We start from the raw sequence: 21,270 nt of genomic DNA on the forward strand, positions 1-21,270 counted from the left end.
TCTTTGCATTCACTTCCTCTCGCAAATCCTCAACTTCTCATCCTCTTTGTTACTCTCGTTCTCTACGTATCTCTATCAAACCTGCTTCAGATTCTGGCAACTTTTTTGCCGACGATTCATTCGACTTCTTCTCTATCATCTCCGTTAGATGCTTCTCTCTCCTCTACGTCCCTTTGAATTTCAGCACCACCGCCATCGCTTTCATTGACAAACCCTTAGCCTCACCCATCCGTACCACTGATACCTTTGGAAAAAACAAAGCCTTCGATCTCAAAGACAACAAGCTTCCTCCTCGTACTATGTGAGAACAACCCATGACCCTTGTCCCTGCAGCTAAACACGCCATCTTGGTCTTTGATCTTGTTTCTTTCTTATTGTTTCTGTGTCATGAAATCATTTTCTCATCCTATCATCTATAAAGAACTAGGGCTTCTTGTTGTTACTGTTTTTTGGGCTGGTGAATTTTGAGGTGTTGACCTTTTTAAGGGAAAAAGAAATTATAGAGTTTTTTAATTTGGATTTTAGTCTTGGGCTGTTGTCGGTGGTTGTCAGTTTCCCCTTTACCGGTGTGCAAATTTCTTAAGTTAAATTTATTTTGTAATTTTTATTAATAAAAAAGCCACATCATTAAAATTAATGCTAAGTCATTATTCCGTTAGCCATGTAAGTAATACCACTAACGACAATTAATAAAAGGACTAATATAACTCAATTTTAAAACTTAAGGGACTAATTGTGCTCGCTTGAAACTCGAGGGACCAATTGCGCACACAAGGTAATCTTAAGGGACCAACGTTGTAGTTTCACCATAAATAAATAAACAAAACCAATAGTATCACTTAAATAATAAAATGCAATATATTTATTTTCATTGTTTTATTAAATTATATCCATTCCCATGCGGTAGCACGGGTTACATACTAGTATATATTAATAGGTAAAGCTTAGAGAAAATTGAATTAGAATTTGAAATTATAATCCAATTTTGCGCTATGTATCTAAATTTATGTGGGAACTAAACCATAATTATCCACTTAAGCTTATGCCATTTGTCTACTTAAATTTTTTAATCTTTATGTCAATTAAGTTAATGAGTCCAAAATAATAAGAATCTAATATTAATAAACTATAATTTTTTTTTTAAAAAGCAATCACATATACTCAATATAAATTGCCACATGTTTCTCAAAAAATAAATAAAATAAAAATCACCACATAACAAAAATCACCACATGTAGATCTTATTAAAAATTAGAAAAAAAAATGATCGTAAGTAGTATTAAATTTAAATAAGAATTTTAATATGTGACTAATTACGTTTACTTTTAAAAAATAATTTGACTAATTATCTATATTTTATTATAAAAATTGTGTTTAATTTTAAATGTATCTATATGTATGTGTGAATACATGTGTTACATGCTTTAAAAAAAAAATTTGACTAATTATTTTTTATTTTTATAATAAAAATTTTGTTTAATTTTAAATGCATCCATGCGTTTACATAGAGTTATATGCTAGTTATGTTTTAATTATTGTTAACTTTGTTAATATTCTACAAAATATTAAAATTGCTAATAGGTTATTTGCGTTAGGTAATTGTGTTAACTTGACTACCTAACTTATATATTTATCAAATGGGTCGTGTCAAGTCATATCAAACTTAGCGTGAGTCTTTTATTAAATGGATTATGCGAGTTGTGTTATGTTAACCTGTTTAATAAACATATCTTGTTAGGGTCAATGGATCCAAACACGATTAATGGTTGATTAATAAGCATGTTGTGTTTGTGTCAACCTATATAATCGAATACTCATAAATCAATATGACACAAACAAGACACATGAACATGAATCATCATCCTTACATCCATAATTGTGCGTATAGTGTACATGTAAGATTAGGGCGGTTTTTGCTTAATTGACCAAGTAGCAGTAAGTAGTATTTCAAAACTTATATATAAAAATAGCATTTTTTATTATATAAAATTCGACTCTTCAAGTGTCGAATTCCACTTGAATCTTGACTCCTCGAGAGAAGATTTTTTACGTCACATTTGCAATTGATGTGGCCATTTCAAAAAACTGGTTGACCTGGATCTCGACTCTTTTAGAGTTGAGTGCACTAATAATAATAATAATTTAAAAAAAAAAAATACACTTTGGAAGTCCGGCGTCTAGACTTGTCAACAAAGGATAAGTGAATCTTTCTTCTCTTCAATTCTATGTCCGAGTTCTTTTCCCCTCTTTCAATTTATATCATTTTTCTTTTTCAATCATTCTCATTTTCAACATCCAAAAACTTACGTTTTTGCAAATTTTCCATCTAACAATTTCCTGTGTTTTCTTGGATTAGTGCAATGATTACTTTATATATCATGACCTCATAAAGGATGAAACATATGTTTATTAGGCAAATACATTGAAGCATATTCCATTATTAACATTTACATTATTGCTTGACTCTAAGATATTGAAACACATGATTCTAAAAAAGAAAAAAGAAAAGATATTGAAAGATGAAACACATCATGCTTCCCAAGTCTCTATGCAGATCATGGTACTCGCAACAAGCTTATAAATGGTTGCTTGCTATACAGATAATAGCACCTCCAACAAGCTTAATCTGATATCCTAAAATGAGAAAGTTGGAGATTTTCAACATTAAGTTTTTGGAAATTACTGCGCCTTCTGCTAGCTGTAAACTTGCCCCAATTGTATGCCCTATACTTAGCAGGGTTTTGCTCGTTTGTTAGCTCCTCCAAGGGCATAATCATGATGTAGTGTGCTGGGTTGAAGAAAAATGGAACAGAGAACCTTTCTTTCTCTGAGTTCACCATGGCCCTGTGCTCCACACTCTCATAATTGTCGTTACTCCAAACCTGAAAATTTTCCATTCTTTGAGTGAAATTGGCCAACGATAAAAGTCTCCCACTACATACGAATTCCAGTATTGGCGAAGCGTTTTAATTAGACTAGTAATTATATCAATATTTTTTTGAGACATACATTCATAGATGGACAACATAGAGAAAAAATTGACACACTAACATTATTCATATACTTATTTTTTTGGCTAAATAGAAAATGGTACTTGAAATCACGTTTGGCTAATAAAAAAAAAAAAGATTTTGTTCTTACCAAGTTAGTTTGAAGATTTGAAAATGTTACCTGAATAATGTCACCAACATTGACAATATAAGCATCTGGGGTGGGTTTGACCCGAACCCACCCTCCATCTTTCCGCTTCACTTCCAATCCTCCAACATCATCTTGAGCAAGGATGGTTAAGGCACCACCATCCTTGTGCCGACCGACACCAAGTGCTAACTCAGGGGTAGGGCAAGGTGGATAGTGATTTAGTCGGATTAAGCTGTTGTGATCTTTGAAGAAGCGATGGAACCTATCTGCTGGCAAGCCTAGGGACAGAGCAATAAGTTCGAATAACTTGCAAGCTAGTTTTACCATCTCTTGACCATAGTCTTGGCATGTCTCCCTGTTCAGTTGTCAAAGGAGCTCATCAGATCACATAGATTTAATCTCTTGAATTGGGCTTCAAACTAGATCATAATTCTTGACAGATTAATCTCAAAATTTCTAACTTAATTATAAAGGGTCCTCCCAAATAACAGTTATGAAGACACATTCATATGTTACTAACATAACCTTAGATGACTAGTTATTAAAATGTACCATTATCTCCCCCAACCATTATGTGTGCAACTTTTTTTTTTGTTGATAAATTCAATGGTATGACAGAGGAGAGGGATTTGAACATTGATGTGCCACTTGAGTTACAAGACTCTTGGCAAGAATTAGAACACAATAGTCCTATAATAATAGAACATTTAGCATATCTCTCTGTTCTCCCCCTTTTACATGGTTCCTCATACATGGACCAAAAAAAAAAAAATACAGAAAAGAAAAGGGAGAAAAGTTCTTAAAGAATTTTAAACATCCAACAGATAAATGAACTTTACAGTATTGTCATCAAATTGATATTGGCTAAAGTTAAGATTTAGATGATCCACATATTAATTCATAATAACTATTTAGTAAATATTAATCATTCAAATTTCATTGTGAATTTACAAAAAAACATTTCCATATTTTATTGAACTTAATTTACCTTAATTCAGGCGGGTACTCAGGCCACTGATTATATAATTCAGTGATTTCCTTGTCATCAGGATCAGGCGAGGCAGGGATTAAAGCAGGTTCCTCTACGGCAATATCAAACACCTCCTTCCAGTCCCTAACATTCTTAGTATGCTCAGTGTCATAATAACCCAACACTAACTTCTCAGTTCTCCTCACCTTCCTCTTCTCCTCTAAACTCTGCTCAAAGAATTTCCTCGAGTCACCATCAATCTTCTGTCGCTTTTCCAAAGGCACCCCATGATTGATCACCTGGAAGAATCCCCACTCCTTGCATGCTTTGCCTACCTCCTTAACAAGGCCTTCAATGGCAGAAACATTGTTGGAGTGTAATGGAGAAAGATCAATTAGTGGGAAGCCTTCCCCTTCGATGTGGGAGATTCTTGGCCTGTGTTCAGGTTCTTGGATGAAAGCTGGATCAACTTTTCCCATGGTGATTGGTTTTAATTTCTGTGCGCTGTGTAATAAGCGGTGTGGTGCCTTTTTATAGTTACTGTTTTTTCTGTTTTCCTAAGGGTGTGACGTTTGTGCTTGCATGGCTGAGTTGTTTTGTTGTATGAGGGGATATTTGGATTGTTACTAGGAAATAGGAATGAGTTAAGCTTTTGGATGCTTGCTATTTTTTCCAAGGGTGTGACGTTTGTGCTTGCATATATATATATATATGAGTTTTGTTCTATGCGGGAAGTTTTGGTTGTCAACATTAGAGCATCACACCGAAAAGAATAATATTCAAAGATATATAACTATGAACAAAATTTCACTTCAAATTCTTTTATATATCATTTCGTTGAATGTGATATTGAAAATTTAATTGTTGGATTGTATTTTCTTTATGTCTTAATACTCATGTCAAATTTCGTTCAAATTAGATGTTATTTACTATTCGATCAATGATCTTATTTTTTATGCATAATTTTATACCGCAAAATACTTGAAATATGTACATATGATTGATGACATAGTAATTGATTTTTGATCTGAGGAAATGACATAATAATTAATCTTTAAACTTCTTGTAATTTTGCTTGCAGGGATATAATAAGAGCATGTAATTTAAAGGTTAAATTTTCAAAATTTACATCTAAAAAAAAGATATAGAAGAGTTTGAATTTCCTTAAAGGATATATAGTACTCCAATTTTGCATGCTTTACCAACAAGGACATTTCTAATAAAAGTTCTCTACTATTGAATTAGTGATTATCTTCTCAAAAAAAAAAAAAAAATTTGTGATTTAGTTTTTTAGAAATACACGGTGAGTGAAAGTCTCACATGAAATATAAAAAAAAGAATTTAAAAATTATAATTAAGTCCTATGTAAACTCAACTTTTTAATATAACTAGCTGTGTGCGCGTGATAATTTTTTTAGGATAGTCTCATTAAAACAAAAATATGGGCCAAAATTAGAAATTAACATTAATTTCCGAACAATATAATTAGTAAGCACTGTTACAAACCTATATTTTTTAGTAACATTTCGAGTTTAAAAGAGTTGATGTTGAGCTTATAAATTGACTTTCAAAGACTCGATTTTCATGGTCTGATCACGTCTGATGTGACATTTTTCATGGTCTGATCACATCTGACCAAACATTATATTGTTTGGAAATTAATGTTAATTTCCAATTTTGGCCAATATGTCACCCATCTGATTATTTTTGTTTGACAACTAACTTTTGATTTTCTTTTAATAAATGACATTATAGAGTACTCTTAATACAACTATTAAGATTACTTTGTCCATCCCCAAGGATTAAAAAATAAACAAAAATTAGTAAAGTCTCATAGTTTAGCATCTAAATTGATCACTATAAAAAATCAAATTCTAACTTGCAAAACAACTAATTATTAACCAAAATCAAATCAATACAACAAAGAAAAATAACTTGTAATTGGAAATTAGAATACCAAACTACATAAATATGCATAAAAGTTGATATAAATTTACAAAAAAGATAAACAAATGTGATGTGACAATTAAGTTAACATAACCAAAAAAAAACATTAGTAAAAAATAAAAGTGGTTCAAACATTTTTTTAAAAAATCCAACAAAAGAGAATACAAAATTGGAGAAAGAGAGAGTATTGACCTTTTTGTCGTGGACAACTTGGAAGGAATAGGGGAGAAAGGTGGAAATGAAATAAGAAGAAATTTATATGAAAATTAAGATGGAAGAGGAGGGTGGAAGTAGATGAAAGATTGAACAAAGTGAAATTGTGGAATTTAAGAAGATATAAAGGAAAAAAAATTTTAAAATCTAAATAGAAACAAATGCTTAAAAAAAATAAAATTTATTGGAGGAGATGAAAGATTCAACTAATAAGACAATGGTTGAAGAAGATGAAAACTGAACAAAGTAAGAATTGCATAAAAAAAAGAAAAAAAGAAAAAAAAAAAGAAAGCAAAAAAAGATGGTAAAGATGCAGTGCATAAAGAACTTTATAAAATTTATTACAAAACTTTCATTATTATATATAGTATTGTTATGTATAGACATTGTTTTTGTTTTTGGTTTTTTAGTTAAAAAACTATCATTATTTAGTTATAAACATCTAAATTAAAGTAAATGCATATGTAAAGACAAAATTATATATATTGTTAAAACCACCCCAGATGAATGTGTAAGGTCAATAATCAATTTATATATATATATATATATTTTTTTTTTTTTTTTGTAAAAAAAAATAGGAGTAAAAAATAAATTCTAATTTAAAGTAGATGAAGCAAAATTATATATAATGTTAAAACCACTTAAGATGAATGTATAAAATTAATAATCTATTTATATTTTTTTGTTAAAAAATAGGAATAAAATAATAATAATCACGTAGCCAATGACGTGGCAATAAGGTGACATAATAGAAGTTCAGCAGTAATAAATACTATACTTAACCTTTTATATATATATAGACTTTGTACATTAAGATCTTTTATATCTATACAAGATAAAAAAGAGTTCAGAGTTTCATTTTTTGCATTTGTTGTTAGTAAATAGAGGTAAAGGGTTGAGAAAATTTACAAGGGCAAGTGGATTTCTATTATGCTTTGTATCAAACACAATCCACGTAAGTTGTTTCATATATATTAGAGAAAATTATATTTTAAACCCAATAGTTTAGGGGTGTAAGTGTATCAAATCAAACCTTATAACTTAAAAAGTGACAATGATTCTACCAAAAAAGAAAAGAAAAGTGACAAATCATTATTTTTCAAATTTTATTTACAAAAGTGTAATTTGATAATAGGTTCTTTATTTGATGATGTGAAATCTTACCAATTCAGCAAATAGAAACACACAACTTTTCATCAAATAAAAAAGAATTAATGTAATTAATGACACCATCACCAATTTCAAAAAATAACGGAACATGGTCAATAAGAAACGAAAAATGCTAGAACCACATAGTTGTACACAACTTTGGCCATATTTTGCCACAATTCAATTGGCTTATTCATCACCCCCAAAACGCAATTTAATATTTTAGCTTGGCAAATTTAATAGAGTTGATCACTTCCAATGAGCATGGTATTTTCTCAAAAAAATAAAATAAATAACAATAATAGAGTTGATCACTAAAAGCTATGAATTTCCTATCATGAAGTCTAAAAACATGATTATGATATATTAAATTTTATAACTTTGTTCCGGTTCATATATAAATATATGATGTATTTTATTAAGTAATGGTTGAGATATTTTTTTGGTGGGTGGATTGAGATTATAGTAAAACCATGAGCCTAGAACATTTTTTTTTTAATCATCACAAAAATTTGGGCCAGCTCTAGCTTTAATAAGAGCCCATCTTTGGGACTCCACATTGCACAATAGCTAAAACCTGATGGTTAACATGCCAACTTGTGCCTGAATCTCAATGGTATATTTAAATAAAAAACTCATGAATTTTGTTGGAAAAAAATTGCAACGGAAAAGGGTTACAATCACATCTATGAAATCTAATTTATACAGTATTGTGTTTCACCATTCAAAAAAAAAAAAAAAAAAGGTTAAGAGCCTTGTAAACCGCATGATTTTAGCAATGTCACAATCTTGAATTGTGACTAGTCATCATGCTTGATTCGTGTTCATGTACAAACTACTGTGTATGAGCGGTTATAAGGTTAGGCCAGCATGTTAGTGTTTGTTTGGATTACGTTGAATGCGTCTGTGTTCAGCATTAATTCCTTTTTTTTTTTTTTTTTTTTTTCGTTTCTGCTGCACGTTTCAGTGGACAGAGGTACTGTGCACGTACTATTTACGCACTTTTCAGCAGTTTTTTATTAAAAAAGGGTCTCGCAATACTATTCACACATTTAAAAATTATTTTGCTATAGTATTTTCAGTTTTTAGCTGTATCCAAACGGACCTTTAGTACCCAATTTTAAGAACTTATGGTTAACGGATTTAGTAATCTAATCTAGTAATATTATTGCTATATTAACATATTTGGCATGAAACTCGACTCTAGATTTAAAAAGCAACTTTTTTATGTAAGTTTAAAATAGTTCTATTTGGCTAAATAATTTCAAACTATATTATTGAGCAAAAAATAATCTAAGATTGGTGCGATGACAATTGCTTTCCACCAAAATATGACATGTTAGTGATTGAAGTCCGGGAACTAGTCTCTCTCTCAAAAAAAAAAAAAAAAAAAAAAAAGAATACACACACATGCTCATCTCCAAGACATTGAAACACATCATGCTTCCATAGACCATAGTCTCTATACAGAGCATGGTATTTACAACAAGCTTAATATTATTTCTTGCCTACAGATAATAGCAGGTTCAAATTTTGCGCCATGTGTTCTAAATTATTTATTCTTAAAGAGTTTTATTTCTTAGTTTAAGAATCAAACGTGAGTCCACATCATAAATATTCATCCAAGTTATTAAGTACAAAAACCAAAGTGTCTAGAATAGATGAGTTGTAAAAAAAAGTGCTTCACAATAATTTTTTTTTAAAAAAAATTTGACAATTTACATTTTATACTTAATAATATATTGACAATTTTTTTTAAAGAGTTAAAAAAATATAAAAATGATTATCAATAGTATTTATATTCTATATAAAGGAATTATATTATATATCTTATTGTATATCTTTAAGTGTATCTATGCATATACATGGACTTACAAGCTAGTAGTTATTAGAAGTTAGAACAATATTATTTTTATAAAAGTCTTTAACAACGCTTTTTGTACATCAATCATAACAATTTTGCCAAAAGTTTTATTTTAGCTCAATGGACACCAATTTTGATATTTCTAACCGACATATTCGAAATTCAAATTCTTCCTAACTATTGAAATATAAATAAATAATAAAAATCACAACAGATAATTATTAGTTTTATTAAAAAATATTCACAAGCCAAAGAATTCTCGTATTAATACTTGACATATATTGGATACGTCAACAAATATTGGATATGTCAAATATTTGACATATCCAATATTGGCCCAAAACAAGAGAGAGAAGCATTCTTACCTCAATTGGGCTAAATTGGAACACATTTGACGACAATGTACGGTGAGTTGGTGACTATCAAGCAGAGGACCTTATTAACTGAATGACTGCAATAATGGATTAAGCAGCGTCAAAACCCAAACAGTGGGGTTTGTTGTTGTCTGTTGGTATGGCTAGCTTATTCCTAAGGATCAATCACCAAGCAAACCAATTTGATAGAGTTTTTATTTATTTATTTATTATTTTTATATACAATTCAATAGAGTTCTTCAGCCCCCAAAAAGGCAATTTAATAATTTTTTTTTTAACTTGGAAATTTAACAGAGTTTTTTTAAAATTTAAATTTTTTTTTATTTTATACAAGATAAAATTTCTACTTTAGCTTAATCTAAGTATATATGTGTGCAAAACTTTCTCCTGGAGACTTGAACCCCGACCCTTGCTCTCAACACCCCCTAAACATTAATGACCACTACACCAAAGGTGCGTGGTGGTTGCAATTTAATAGTGTTGATCACTAAAAACTATGAATTTCCTATCATGAAATTTAGACAATAAATATTAATATAATGAAATGTAACTACGATAAATTTTATAACTTTGTTTCGGTCCATATATTTATAATAAATATATGATGTATTTTATTTAGTATAGGTTGAGATTATTTTTATGGGTGGATTAGATTATAGTAAAACCATGAGCTTAGAATATATATATATATATATATATATATATATATATATATATATATATATCATCATCATCATCATAAAAATTTGGGCCAGCTCTAGCTTTGATAAGAGCCCATCTTTGGGACTCTGACATTGCACAACAGCAAAAATCTGATGGTTAACATGCTAAGTTGGGCCTGAATCTCAATGGTATGTTAAAGCTCATGAATTTTGTTGAAGAAAAATTGCAAGGGGAAAAGGGTTACACTCACATCTATTATATGTAATTTATATTGTATTTTACTATTAAAAAAATAGTTAAGCCTTATAATTCAATTGGTTGACATATTTGGTGTAACCACATGATTTAGCAATGTCACAATGTTGAATTGTGACTACTCACCATGCATAATTCATGTACAAACTGCTTGTGTATGTGCGTCTATAAGATTAGGCTAGCCTGTTAGCAACCAAAATAACCCTTTTGACAAGAACCATATCATCTATAAAATGTCACTTTCTCCTATGTAGCTACAACATGTAGGTATTTAGTTGAAGTTGAATTAACTAAATTAATCCTTGCAAATACTTTGAAATGCTTCATGTAAAATTGGAGACACTTATGCTTAATAATGAAAATTTTCAAATTAATTGACCAAATATTATTGTTCAAACTTATATATGAAGCTTTAGCAATAAGAAGCCTTAATGCGATAAGCCCTTCTTTAATCTTAGGGCCAAATTAACCATACACCCAACCTTGCCCAAACCATACATAGGCACACCCAAATCAAAAACCTAATTGAACAAAACCCATCACAACCCAATTGAAACGGGAAACAACACCAAAGAAACAAAGATTTCGGGATCAAATCCCCCCAAAAAAGAACCAATCAGACTTGCAGTGGCCAGACTCAGTGGTGATGGACAAGGTATAGGGTAGTAATGGAATCGCAGTGAATCAACAGTTAAGGGTTGTATTGGAGAGAGAGAGAGAGAGAGAGAGAGAGAGAGAGACAGGTTAGTAGATTTGGTAATCTAATTTACTAATATTAGAAGAATCTTGACTCTTGAACAGTTGAGATCCAAGTGGATCAATATTTTAAAAATACCACATTAGTCATAGCCACATCAACTGATTTGGCATAAAACTTGACTTTAGATTCAAAAAGGCTACCTTTCGATATAAGTATGAAATTGTTAAATAATTTTCAGACTGGATTATTGAGAAAAATGATCTAATTTAGATTGGTGCGATGGCAGTCACCTTTTTACCAAAATATGACATGTACGTCAGTGGTTGAAGTTAGGAACCAGTTTCTCAAAAACATTATGGGAGTAAAATTTCCTAGAAATTATTTCTCCCAACCATGTAAAAGTGAAAGTTTTATGTGGAAAATTTAAATATCCAGACATGACAATTTTGGATTTATCCAAGCATTAAGCAATGACTTCTGCTTCCTCCCATTATACTTTATATATTATCACGTCCAATGGTTTTTGCAATATGAGGCAAATACATTGAAGCATACTCCATTATTGTTATTTACAAGATTGCTCGTCTCTAAGACATTGAAACGCATCATGCTTCCATAGTCTCTATGCAGATCATGGTACTTACAACAAGCTTAATATTATTTCTTAACTATAGATAATAGTAGGTTCAACACACTTATTCTGATATCTTGAAATGAAAAATTTGGAGATTTTCAACATTAAGTTTTTGGAAATCACTGCGCTTTCTGTTGTTCATAAACTTGCCCCAACTGTATGCCCTATATTTTGCAGGGTTTTGCTCATTTGTCAGCTCCTCTAAAGGCTTTATCAGGGTGTAGTGCGCTGGGTTGAAGAAAAATGGAAAAGAGAACCTTTCCTTCTCTGAGTTCACCATCGCCCTGTGCTCCACACTCTCATACCTGTCATTGCTCCAAACCTAAAAGCATTTCCATTCTGAGTGAAACTGGCCAACGACAAAAGCCTCCAAGTACATACCAATTCCAATATAGGCATAGAATTGAGTTTAATTGGACTAGTAATTATATTTTTGATCCATACATGCATATATGGACAACATTGAGAAGAAAGTGATATTCTTACATAATTCATATACTTGGATTTGGATATTGTATATTGTATTTTTTTTTTTTTATGAATAAAGATAATTGGGATATTGTAGACAACTTATTTCTGTTCTGTTAAATTATATGTGGATTTTGCTCATAAATGCTTTCTTGGGTTTCTCAGCCAGTTTTACCTACAGTAATTGATACTTGAAAGCAAATTTGGCTATTAACAAAAATATGAATGATTGTACTTAGCAGAGTAAATTTGAATATTTGAGAATGTTACCTGAATAATGTCACCAACATTGATGATATAAGCATCTGGGGTGGGTTTGACCCGAACCCACTCTCCATCTGTTTTCCGCTTCACTTCCAATCCTCCAACATCATCTTCAGCAAGGATGGTTAAGGCACCACCATCCTTGTGCCGACCAACACCAAGTGCTAACTCAGGGTTTGGGCAAGGTGGATAGTGATTTAGTCGGATGAAACTGGTCTGATCTTTGAAGAAGCCATGGAACCTATCTGCTGGCAAGCCCAGGGACCGAGCAATAAGTTCCATTAACTTGTAAGCTAGTTTTACCATCTCTTGACCATATTCTTGGCATATCTCCCTGGTTAGTTGTCAAAGGAGCCCATTAAATCACATATATGAATCCCCTTGAATTGGGCTACAAATTAAATCATAATTCTTGACAGATTAATTTCTATTCAAACTCAATTACAGAGGGTCCTCCCAAATAGCAGTTATGAAGACACATTCAAATGTTACTAACATGTTAACCTTAGATGACTAGTTATTAAAATGTACCATCCACTCTCTTTTGGTCTCCACTCACCAGCTCTTGCAACATTATCTCCCACAACCATTAAGTGTGCTGTGATTATAACTCCCCCTTTCATATCATGTAGAGATAGGTTGAACCTTATAATTTTGTCATCTAATTGATATTGGCTAGAATTAATATTGAAATTATCCATATTAATCCATAATAATTATTATTAATTAGTCGAATTTTATTGTAAATTAAAAAAAATATTTCCATATATTATTGCTAAAAACCTTACCTTAAATCAGGCGGGTACTCAGGCCACTGATTATTCCATTCAGTGAGTTCCGTGTCATCAGGCTCATGTGAGGCAGAGGCTATAGTGGGTTCCTCTATAGTAAAATCAAACACTTCTTTCCAGTCCCTAACATTCTTGGTATGCTCTGTGTCATAGTAACCAGACACCTCCTTTTCATTCCTCCTCACCTTCCTCTTCTCCTCCAAACTCTGAGCAAAGAATTTCCTTGAGGCACCATCAATCTTCTCTCGCATCTCCAAAGGCACCCCATGATTGATCACCTGGAAGAACCCCCACTCCTTGCATGCATCGCCAACCTGTTTGACAAGGCCTTCAAATTCAATGGCAGAAACATTGCTGGAGGAGAGTATTGGAGAAAGATCGATCAGTGGGACACCTTCGCCTTCAATGTAGGAGATTCTTGGCCTGTGTTCAGGTTCTTGAATGAAAGCTGGATCAACCTCTCCCATGGTAATAGGTGCCTGATTTTTTTTAGTGCTCAAAGAGGTTGATATATTTTTATTTCTGAGTGTTTCACTGATTTGTAAGAATATTGGTGTGGTGACGAAGGAATGGTACGTTTTTAAAGCTTTTATATGTGTGAGATTGAGTTTTATTTATGTACATTGAACTTGGACTGGTTTTCGGATTCCGATGGTTCGAGGAGATTAAAATTAAGGTATGATTTTGTATGGTTGCTATATTTTTAAGGCTGGGACGTTTGTGCTTGCATATTGCATGGGTGAGCTGTTTATTTATATTTGTATATGGGTGAGCTGTTTTGTTCTATGTATGGATATTTTCCTAATGGCAATAAACATCGGTTATGGAACTTCTCCATTATTGTTGTCTTCAGGGGATGCTCCGCAACTAAATGGATTGAGATCATCAGTGGCGACTCCAAGAATTTTGTTTAGGGTGTTCCTATTTCACTTTGAAAAAATTGTGGGTCATTTTGGTCTATTTCGGGTGTTTTGGGACATTTCGGCAAATACCGGCCGAAATTCAAAATTTGTCAAGCATGAAGTTTGTACTTAAAAAAAAAAAATTCTTAAAACCAAAACAAATTTGCATTCTGTATACCGAAAAATCTCAAAAAAAAAAAAATTAATGAACAAAGGTACCGGTACAATAAACTATATGTTCATTTGAAATATTAATAAAATTATTAATTATTTTTGTTTAGTTGTTTCATAAATTTTTTTGTCTTTTATAAACTATAATTTGTTGTATTATTGTTTCATTAATTATTAAATTATTAATTGTTGTTTAGCCTAACATAATAATTTGTTGTCTTTTCTAATGTATTAGTTAATTAAATTATTTATTATTGGTGTTTAGTTGTTTCATTCATTTTTTTACTAACTATTAGGAGTTTAGCACACACCCCACTGTGCGTTAGCACACACCTCATGTGTGCACACACCCCTGCTTGTGCATGCCTTTTAGTTCAAAATTTGTTTGGCATAAAATTTTTAAGGGTGTTCCTGATATTGCTTGAGGGTGTTTCTATTTATTTTAAGAGTAAAAAAATAAAAAAAAATTAATTATTATATATAAAAAAAAAAAAATCAAGCGAGGGTGTTCCTAAGAACACCCTGGCTTCTGAGTGGCGTCGCCAATGGAGATCATTACACCTAACGTAATTAGTGAAAGCGTATGAAATTTAAAATTGCAAAAAATAACTTTAAATTTCAACCATTGAATTAAAAAAAAAAAAGAGTAAAAGTAAAAAAGTAAATGTTGTTTAAATACTAAAAACTGTTGCTTAATTAAATGCCATACCAAACAGCCCCTAATTCTACTCTAGCCTAATTAATCTAATTATATATGTACTGTGTGAAGCTCAATCTTGAAGAATTAAACCCAGACTCTTGCCCTCACACCCCACAAGAATTTTGTGCTTGTGAAGTGACCATTATGCTAATGGTTAGATTTTCAAAATTCATATCCAATAAAAAGTTATAAGAAGAGTTTGCAGGATTTCTTTTCAATTAAGAAGGGGTTTATTACTTGCTCCGCGACATTAATTGCCACATGTAGTTTTGGTGTTGGCGTGTGAGTGTATTCCCTTATCTCATCCCCCTTCCCCTATATATATGTGTGTGTGTGTGTTTCTCAAAATATATATATATATATATATATATATATATATATATATATATAATATAATATAATACATTTAATTTTTCTTAACATTTTAATTAAGGTTACTTCACCAAAAAATAATAATAATAATAATACACACTCTATTTGCCAATGTAATACATTATCTATTAAAATGACCCATATTGTACCCAAAACACAAACGTATTTTTATTAAATAAATTTAGATACACAAAAAATTTCACACTTGCTTAAATGACAAGCTGTTAATGGTGGATACAAAAGTAAAATCAATGGTGGATCTAGATCAGAATCTATAAAAGCTTTGCAACTCAATAGATGTGAAAAAAAGTTATATCTGTAGTATTTTTCATTTTTATTAAATATGAAGAGACAAGATATGTAACCTAATTTATATAGGATAAAGTTTAGCTACAAAGTTAGTTATAACCTAAGGTTACAACCTTACTCAATAAAATAAATATTACTACATATTTTGACAATCTAACAATTGAATTGCATGTTCTTTATGCTCTTAATAAATATGTCAAATTTTGCATAAATTGGATATTATTTATTATGTGATCTACAATCTTATATTTTATACATAATTTTAAACTACAAAAAATTGCAATTTAAACAATCAATTAATAACGTAGCTATTAATCTTTAATTTTCTAGAAATTTTGCAAGTATGAAGGATATATAAAAAAGAAATGTAATCCAATGGTGGATTTGTTAAAATTCATCTCTTATAAAAAGATATTAAGTAAGATTATAGCCTTAGCAGGGTTTTGCTCATTCGTCAACTCCTCCAAGGGCTTAACCACAGTGGAGAGTGCCCGTAGTAAGAAAAATGGATAGGAGTACCTTTCTTTCTTTGAATTCACTATCACCCTGTGCTCTACACTCTCATACTCGTCATTGCTCCAAACCTGAACAATTTCCATTGCTTGAGTTAAATTGGTCAACTATAAAATCGTCTATAAAATTTTAAGCTCCAATTTAGGGATAGATTATTAATTCTAATTTTTGGCAAGTAATTGTATCATCAATTTTCAGATACATACATGTATGAAGTACACAAAGAAAAAGTAGTATAAGGACATTTTACATATACTTTGATTCAAATATTGTAAACAAGACAAGTTCGAGCATTCTCATTTGGGCTCTAATTTATCTATTTTACATTCATTGTAACACCAAATGCACGTAAAATGACTCCCACACTTGGAAATGCAACACTATTAAAGTTTAACATTTTACTATAGTAATATCTAAAATATTTCTATTATTCGTACCAACATGTATATCTTAAACACTATTATTTTATTCCACCTTCAATTATTTTCATCTCACAAAATATTCTCTCCAATAGAATAGTCTATGTGGTGTAAAGTGGTATTGTATGTAAAATAGATAAATTAGTTTTTTGGTAAAATAAAATGCATTTTTTTTAATGTAAATGCTCTTAGCCACTTACTTCGGTCAAATTTCACAAATTTTTCTCGTCGTGATAATGTTAGACTTAATGAGCGTTTGGATTGCATTTATTCTCCTGCGTTTGCATTTTTTTTAGCACCTTTTACATTGTTCATGGGACATGAACAGTGCATTTAGGCTTATGAATAATGCCAAGTGCATGAACATGTAGTAACTTTATTATTATTATTTTTTATTGTTTTTAATTTTCAGCAAAATAAGTGGTATCCAAACAGACCCTTAGGCAGCATTCAGTGACTCTACACTTAGGAGAGTATGAATTTTGATGCATTCCAAGAAAATTAATTCCAACAAAATACATTCTTCTTAATAGTACACATGTTTAGTATCATGTTGAAACAAACAAAATTAGATTAAATATATTTTTCATTTTATTTGTATGTAAACTTTCCATGCAATTTTATGAGTGTGTAAAGTTGTATATAACAATATGTTTATTAAATGTATAAACACTACCATATACACACACATATGCACTTAACCTTATTCCAAACCCTGTACATATGAAAAATTCTTAGGTATTTGTGGAATATGTAGAAATTGTATTCCCTCCTTTCACATATGTGGTGGACCCTATCAAAAAAATTACTCTCTCTCTCTCTCTCTCTCTCTCTCTCTCTCTCTCTCTCTCTCTCTCTCTCTCTATATATATATATATATATATATATATATAGACACACACATGTATAGCCGCACACATTCACCTCACTGTGCCTAACCTTATTTCAAGCCAAAGCTACTAAACTTTTGGTTTTCGATTTAACATGACAAAGTTGTGACAATTGACAAGATAATTATAGAAAATTGAAAATCTTTATCAACCATTAAATTGCATGTGAAATTACAAATGGTACCTTAATATTGTCACCAATGTTAATGACATAAGCATCTAGGATGGGTTTTACCCGAACCCACTCTCTATCTGTTTTCCGCTTCACTTCCAATCCTGGAACACCATCTTCACCAAGAATGGTCAAAGCACCACTATCTTTGTGTTAACCAAGACAAAGCGCTAAGCTAGGAAAAGGGCATATTGGATAGTAATTGAGTCGAACAAAGCCGGTTTGATCTTTGAAGAAGCCATGGAACCTAGCTATCTGCTGGTAAGACTAGGCTCAGTGCCGCAATTAAGTTCCATCAACTTGAATGCTAGTTTCTCTATCTCTTGAATATATTCTTGGCATGTTTCCCTGGCAAGGGAGTCCGTAAAATCAAATATATAGAAAGAAATCAAAGAATCCCTCTAATTGTGTCTCAAGCTAGATTTCAATTTCATCGTTTTTTAGTGTATAGTGGCCAAAATGGGCTTTTGCCCTTTTCGCAAAAAAAAAAAAAAAAAAATCAGCATGTTGCCCTCTTTCCCAAACTAATTAGAGAAATGCCCCTCTTTTGAAAATTGATTTTCTCAAAACCGAGTTAATCCTTATAGCGACGTTTTAAGAAGCCTATAGTGATGTTTTTAAGGACCTATAGCGGCGTTTTATAACTCGAGCTCCATGAAGTCGAGTTATAGGTAAAAAAAAAATAATAATAAAAAAACTTGCATGTAACTCGATTTCATGGAGGTCGAGTTACAAAACGCCGCTATAGGTTCATAAAACGTCACTATAGGCTCCTTAAAACGTCGTTATAAGGCTCCAAATTTTTTTTTTATTTAAAAACTTGATTTTAAGAAAATTGAGTTTCAAAATAGAGGCATTTTCCTAATTAGTTTGGGAAATGGGGCATTTACCCTTTTTTTTTTGTGCGAAATGGGCATTTGCCCATTTTCGCTAGTGTATAGATGAACATTATTTTTGCATAACTTTTTTCTACCACTATATCAGCACTACTAAGGGTCTGTTTGGAATTCGCTTATTTTGTTAAAACTAAAAACTTTTGCTGAAAGTACTGTAAATAAAGATAGAATTTAGCTAAAATAGTACAGTGGGACCCATAAATAGTACCAAAAAGTGTAGTGAGACTCATGAATAGTAACAAAAATAAGCTAAATAATAAAATAAGTTGACAAAAATAATCTTTACCAAACGAACACTAAGGGTCCGTTTGAATACCGCTTATTTTGCTGAAAACTGAAAATTGAAAACTAAAAGCAATAAAAAAAAAATTACTATTCATGCGCTTGGCATTGTTCATAAGCCTAAAATCACTGTTCATGGACAATGAACAATGCCAGAAGTGTTGTCCAGGAAAAAAAAATGCAGAAAACGCAACGCAAGAAACGCAAAACCCAAACGCCACCTAAGAGTCCATTTGTGACAACTTAGTATGCATTTGGCATGGATTATTTTTGTCAACTTATTTTACTATTCAATTTATTTTTGGTACTATTCATGTGTCTCATTTTACTATTTTAGCTAACTTTTATCTTTATCTATAGTACTTTCAGTAAAAAGTTTTTAGTTTTAACAAAATAAGCGGATTCCAAATAGACCCTTATTTAGTAGAAATTGAATTTTTTGTTATTAAAAGTACTGTACATAAAGGTAAAAACTAACTAAAATAGTACAATAGAACCAATAAATAGTACCAAAATGTGTAATGGAACTCTTGAATAATAGCAAAATAAGCTAAATAGTAAAAGAATCAAACTTTAAACTCACTTCCTAAAAGCAACCTAAGTGTGCGTTTGACATGGATTGTTTTTGCTAACTTATTTTACTATTCGGCTTATTTTTGCTACTATTCAAGGGTCCTACTGCACTTTTTGGTATTATTTATGGGTCTCACTGCACGATTTCAGTTAACTTTTACCTAAAGTACATTCAGTAAAAAGTTTTCAATTTCAGCAAAATAAGCGAATCCCAAACAGACCCTAAGTCCTGTCCAATTATCTTATTTCAAGCTCAAATGATAACTCATAAGAGCATTCTCATCAAAAGTATTGTAAATGCTAAAATGCTATTTTTAGCATTTATAACCACAAAACCCTATTCTATCAAAGATGCTATATGCTAAATAATTTGACATCTTACTATAGTGAGCTCTCATTTTTTAGAGCGCACTATAGCAAAAAGTTATAATTTTTTAATGTTTTTTTTTTCTGCTAAGAGAGAGAGGGAGAGAGAGAGAGGAAGAATAAAAAATGAATAAAAAAATAATAAAGAAAGAATGTTTAAATGAAATGGTTAAAAAATAGAAGTTTTGATATTAGAGGTATCGTAAAATGATGTGTTAAATGCTATAAAGTTAAGTTTGTAATACTAAATGTTAAATTTTTTAAAAGTCTTGATGAGAATGCTTTAAGGACCTCAAAATTAGATCCCATGGTATTTATGCATGGTTGGCTTGGAGTTCTAACTTCTCCCAATTACAGTTATGAAACCATAAACATAAGCCACTAACATGTTAACCTTAGAAGACTAGTTATGAAAACGCTTACATATGACAAAAATTATAGGATTAATCTAGATTTCTTGGGATAGAGAAAACAAGTTTGTAGAAAGATTGAGCCAAAGGACGGAGGCTTGAGGGCTTACCTAAACTCAGGTGGGTACTCAGGCCATAGATTAGTCCTCCCTGCGAGTTCTTTGTCATTAGCAGGCTCATGCGAATCCGAGACTAAAGTGGGTTCCTGAGTTCCTTTATAATAAAATCAAACACCTTCTTCCAGTCCCTAACATTCTTGGTATGCTCAGAGTTATAGTAACCCAACACCTGTTTCTCAGTCCTTTTCACCTTCCTCTTCTCTTCCAAACTTTGCGCAAAGAACCACCTAGACATTTTCTCAACCTTCTGGCACTTCTCCAAAGGCACCCCATGGTTGATCACCTAGAAAAACCCCCAGTCTTTGCATGCATTGCCTATCCCTTTAAGAAGGCCTTCAAAGGCAGAAACATTGTTGAAGGAGTGCATTGGAGAAAGATCGATTACTGGGATGCCTTTACCTTCAACGTAGGAGATTTTGAACCTGTTTTCAGGTTCTTGGATGGGAGCTAGATCAACCTCTTACCTTCCCATAGTTGGTGATTTTATTATTGCAAAGAGATTGATTTACTTTCTAGCTTGCCCTTTGTAAGCAGTGGAAGGAGAGGGTGGAAGGGTAGGTTTTAATTTATAGCGTCATGTGATACTATATTAGTGAAGAGATGACATCACATCATATCACAATATCACATTGCTATGAGAGGGTACCAGAGTAGTGTTTATTAATTACGTCTTTTGCATACACCTTGTAGTGACAGAGCCACTTTTGGGACCGGGGCCATGGCCTCACAAAATTTTTGGGAAA

At 31.4% G+C, this 21,270-nt stretch overlaps 2 protein-coding genes and 1 pseudogene across 2 annotated transcripts; all 3 read right to left on the reverse strand.

The window, feature by feature from the left end:
- Positions 1–2,405: 2,405 nt before the first annotated feature.
- On the reverse strand, positions 2,406–4,707 carry LOC142643629 (jasmonate-induced oxygenase 2-like). The gene is made up of 3 exons (XM_075818323.1): positions 4,130–4,707; positions 3,172–3,496; positions 2,406–2,882 (listed from the first exon to the last, which is right to left on the reverse strand). The coding sequence occupies exons 1-3, from the start codon at positions 4,588–4,590 to the stop codon at positions 2,622–2,624; spliced, it is 1,047 nt and encodes a 348-aa protein (XP_075674438.1). The 5' UTR covers positions 4,591–4,707; the 3' UTR covers positions 2,406–2,621.
- Positions 4,708–11,757: 7,050 nt separating this feature from the next.
- Positions 11,758–13,951, reverse strand: LOC142642047 (jasmonate-induced oxygenase 2-like). The gene is made up of 3 exons (XM_075816398.1): positions 13,431–13,951; positions 12,649–12,976; positions 11,758–12,232 (listed from the first exon to the last, which is right to left on the reverse strand). The coding sequence occupies exons 1-3, from the start codon at positions 13,898–13,900 to the stop codon at positions 11,972–11,974; spliced, it is 1,059 nt and encodes a 352-aa protein (XP_075672513.1). The 5' UTR covers positions 13,901–13,951; the 3' UTR covers positions 11,758–11,971.
- A 2,337-nt stretch (positions 13,952–16,288) lies between these two features.
- LOC142644341 (protein DMR6-LIKE OXYGENASE 2-like) overlaps positions 16,289–21,270 on the reverse strand; it is a 33,426-nt pseudogene continuing 28,444 nt past the window's right edge.

Source organism: Castanea sativa, chromosome 7 (assembly GCF_040712315.1).
Source record: "Castanea sativa cultivar Marrone di Chiusa Pesio chromosome 7, ASM4071231v1".
NCBI classification, from domain to species: domain Eukaryota; kingdom Viridiplantae; phylum Streptophyta; class Magnoliopsida; order Fagales; family Fagaceae; genus Castanea; species Castanea sativa.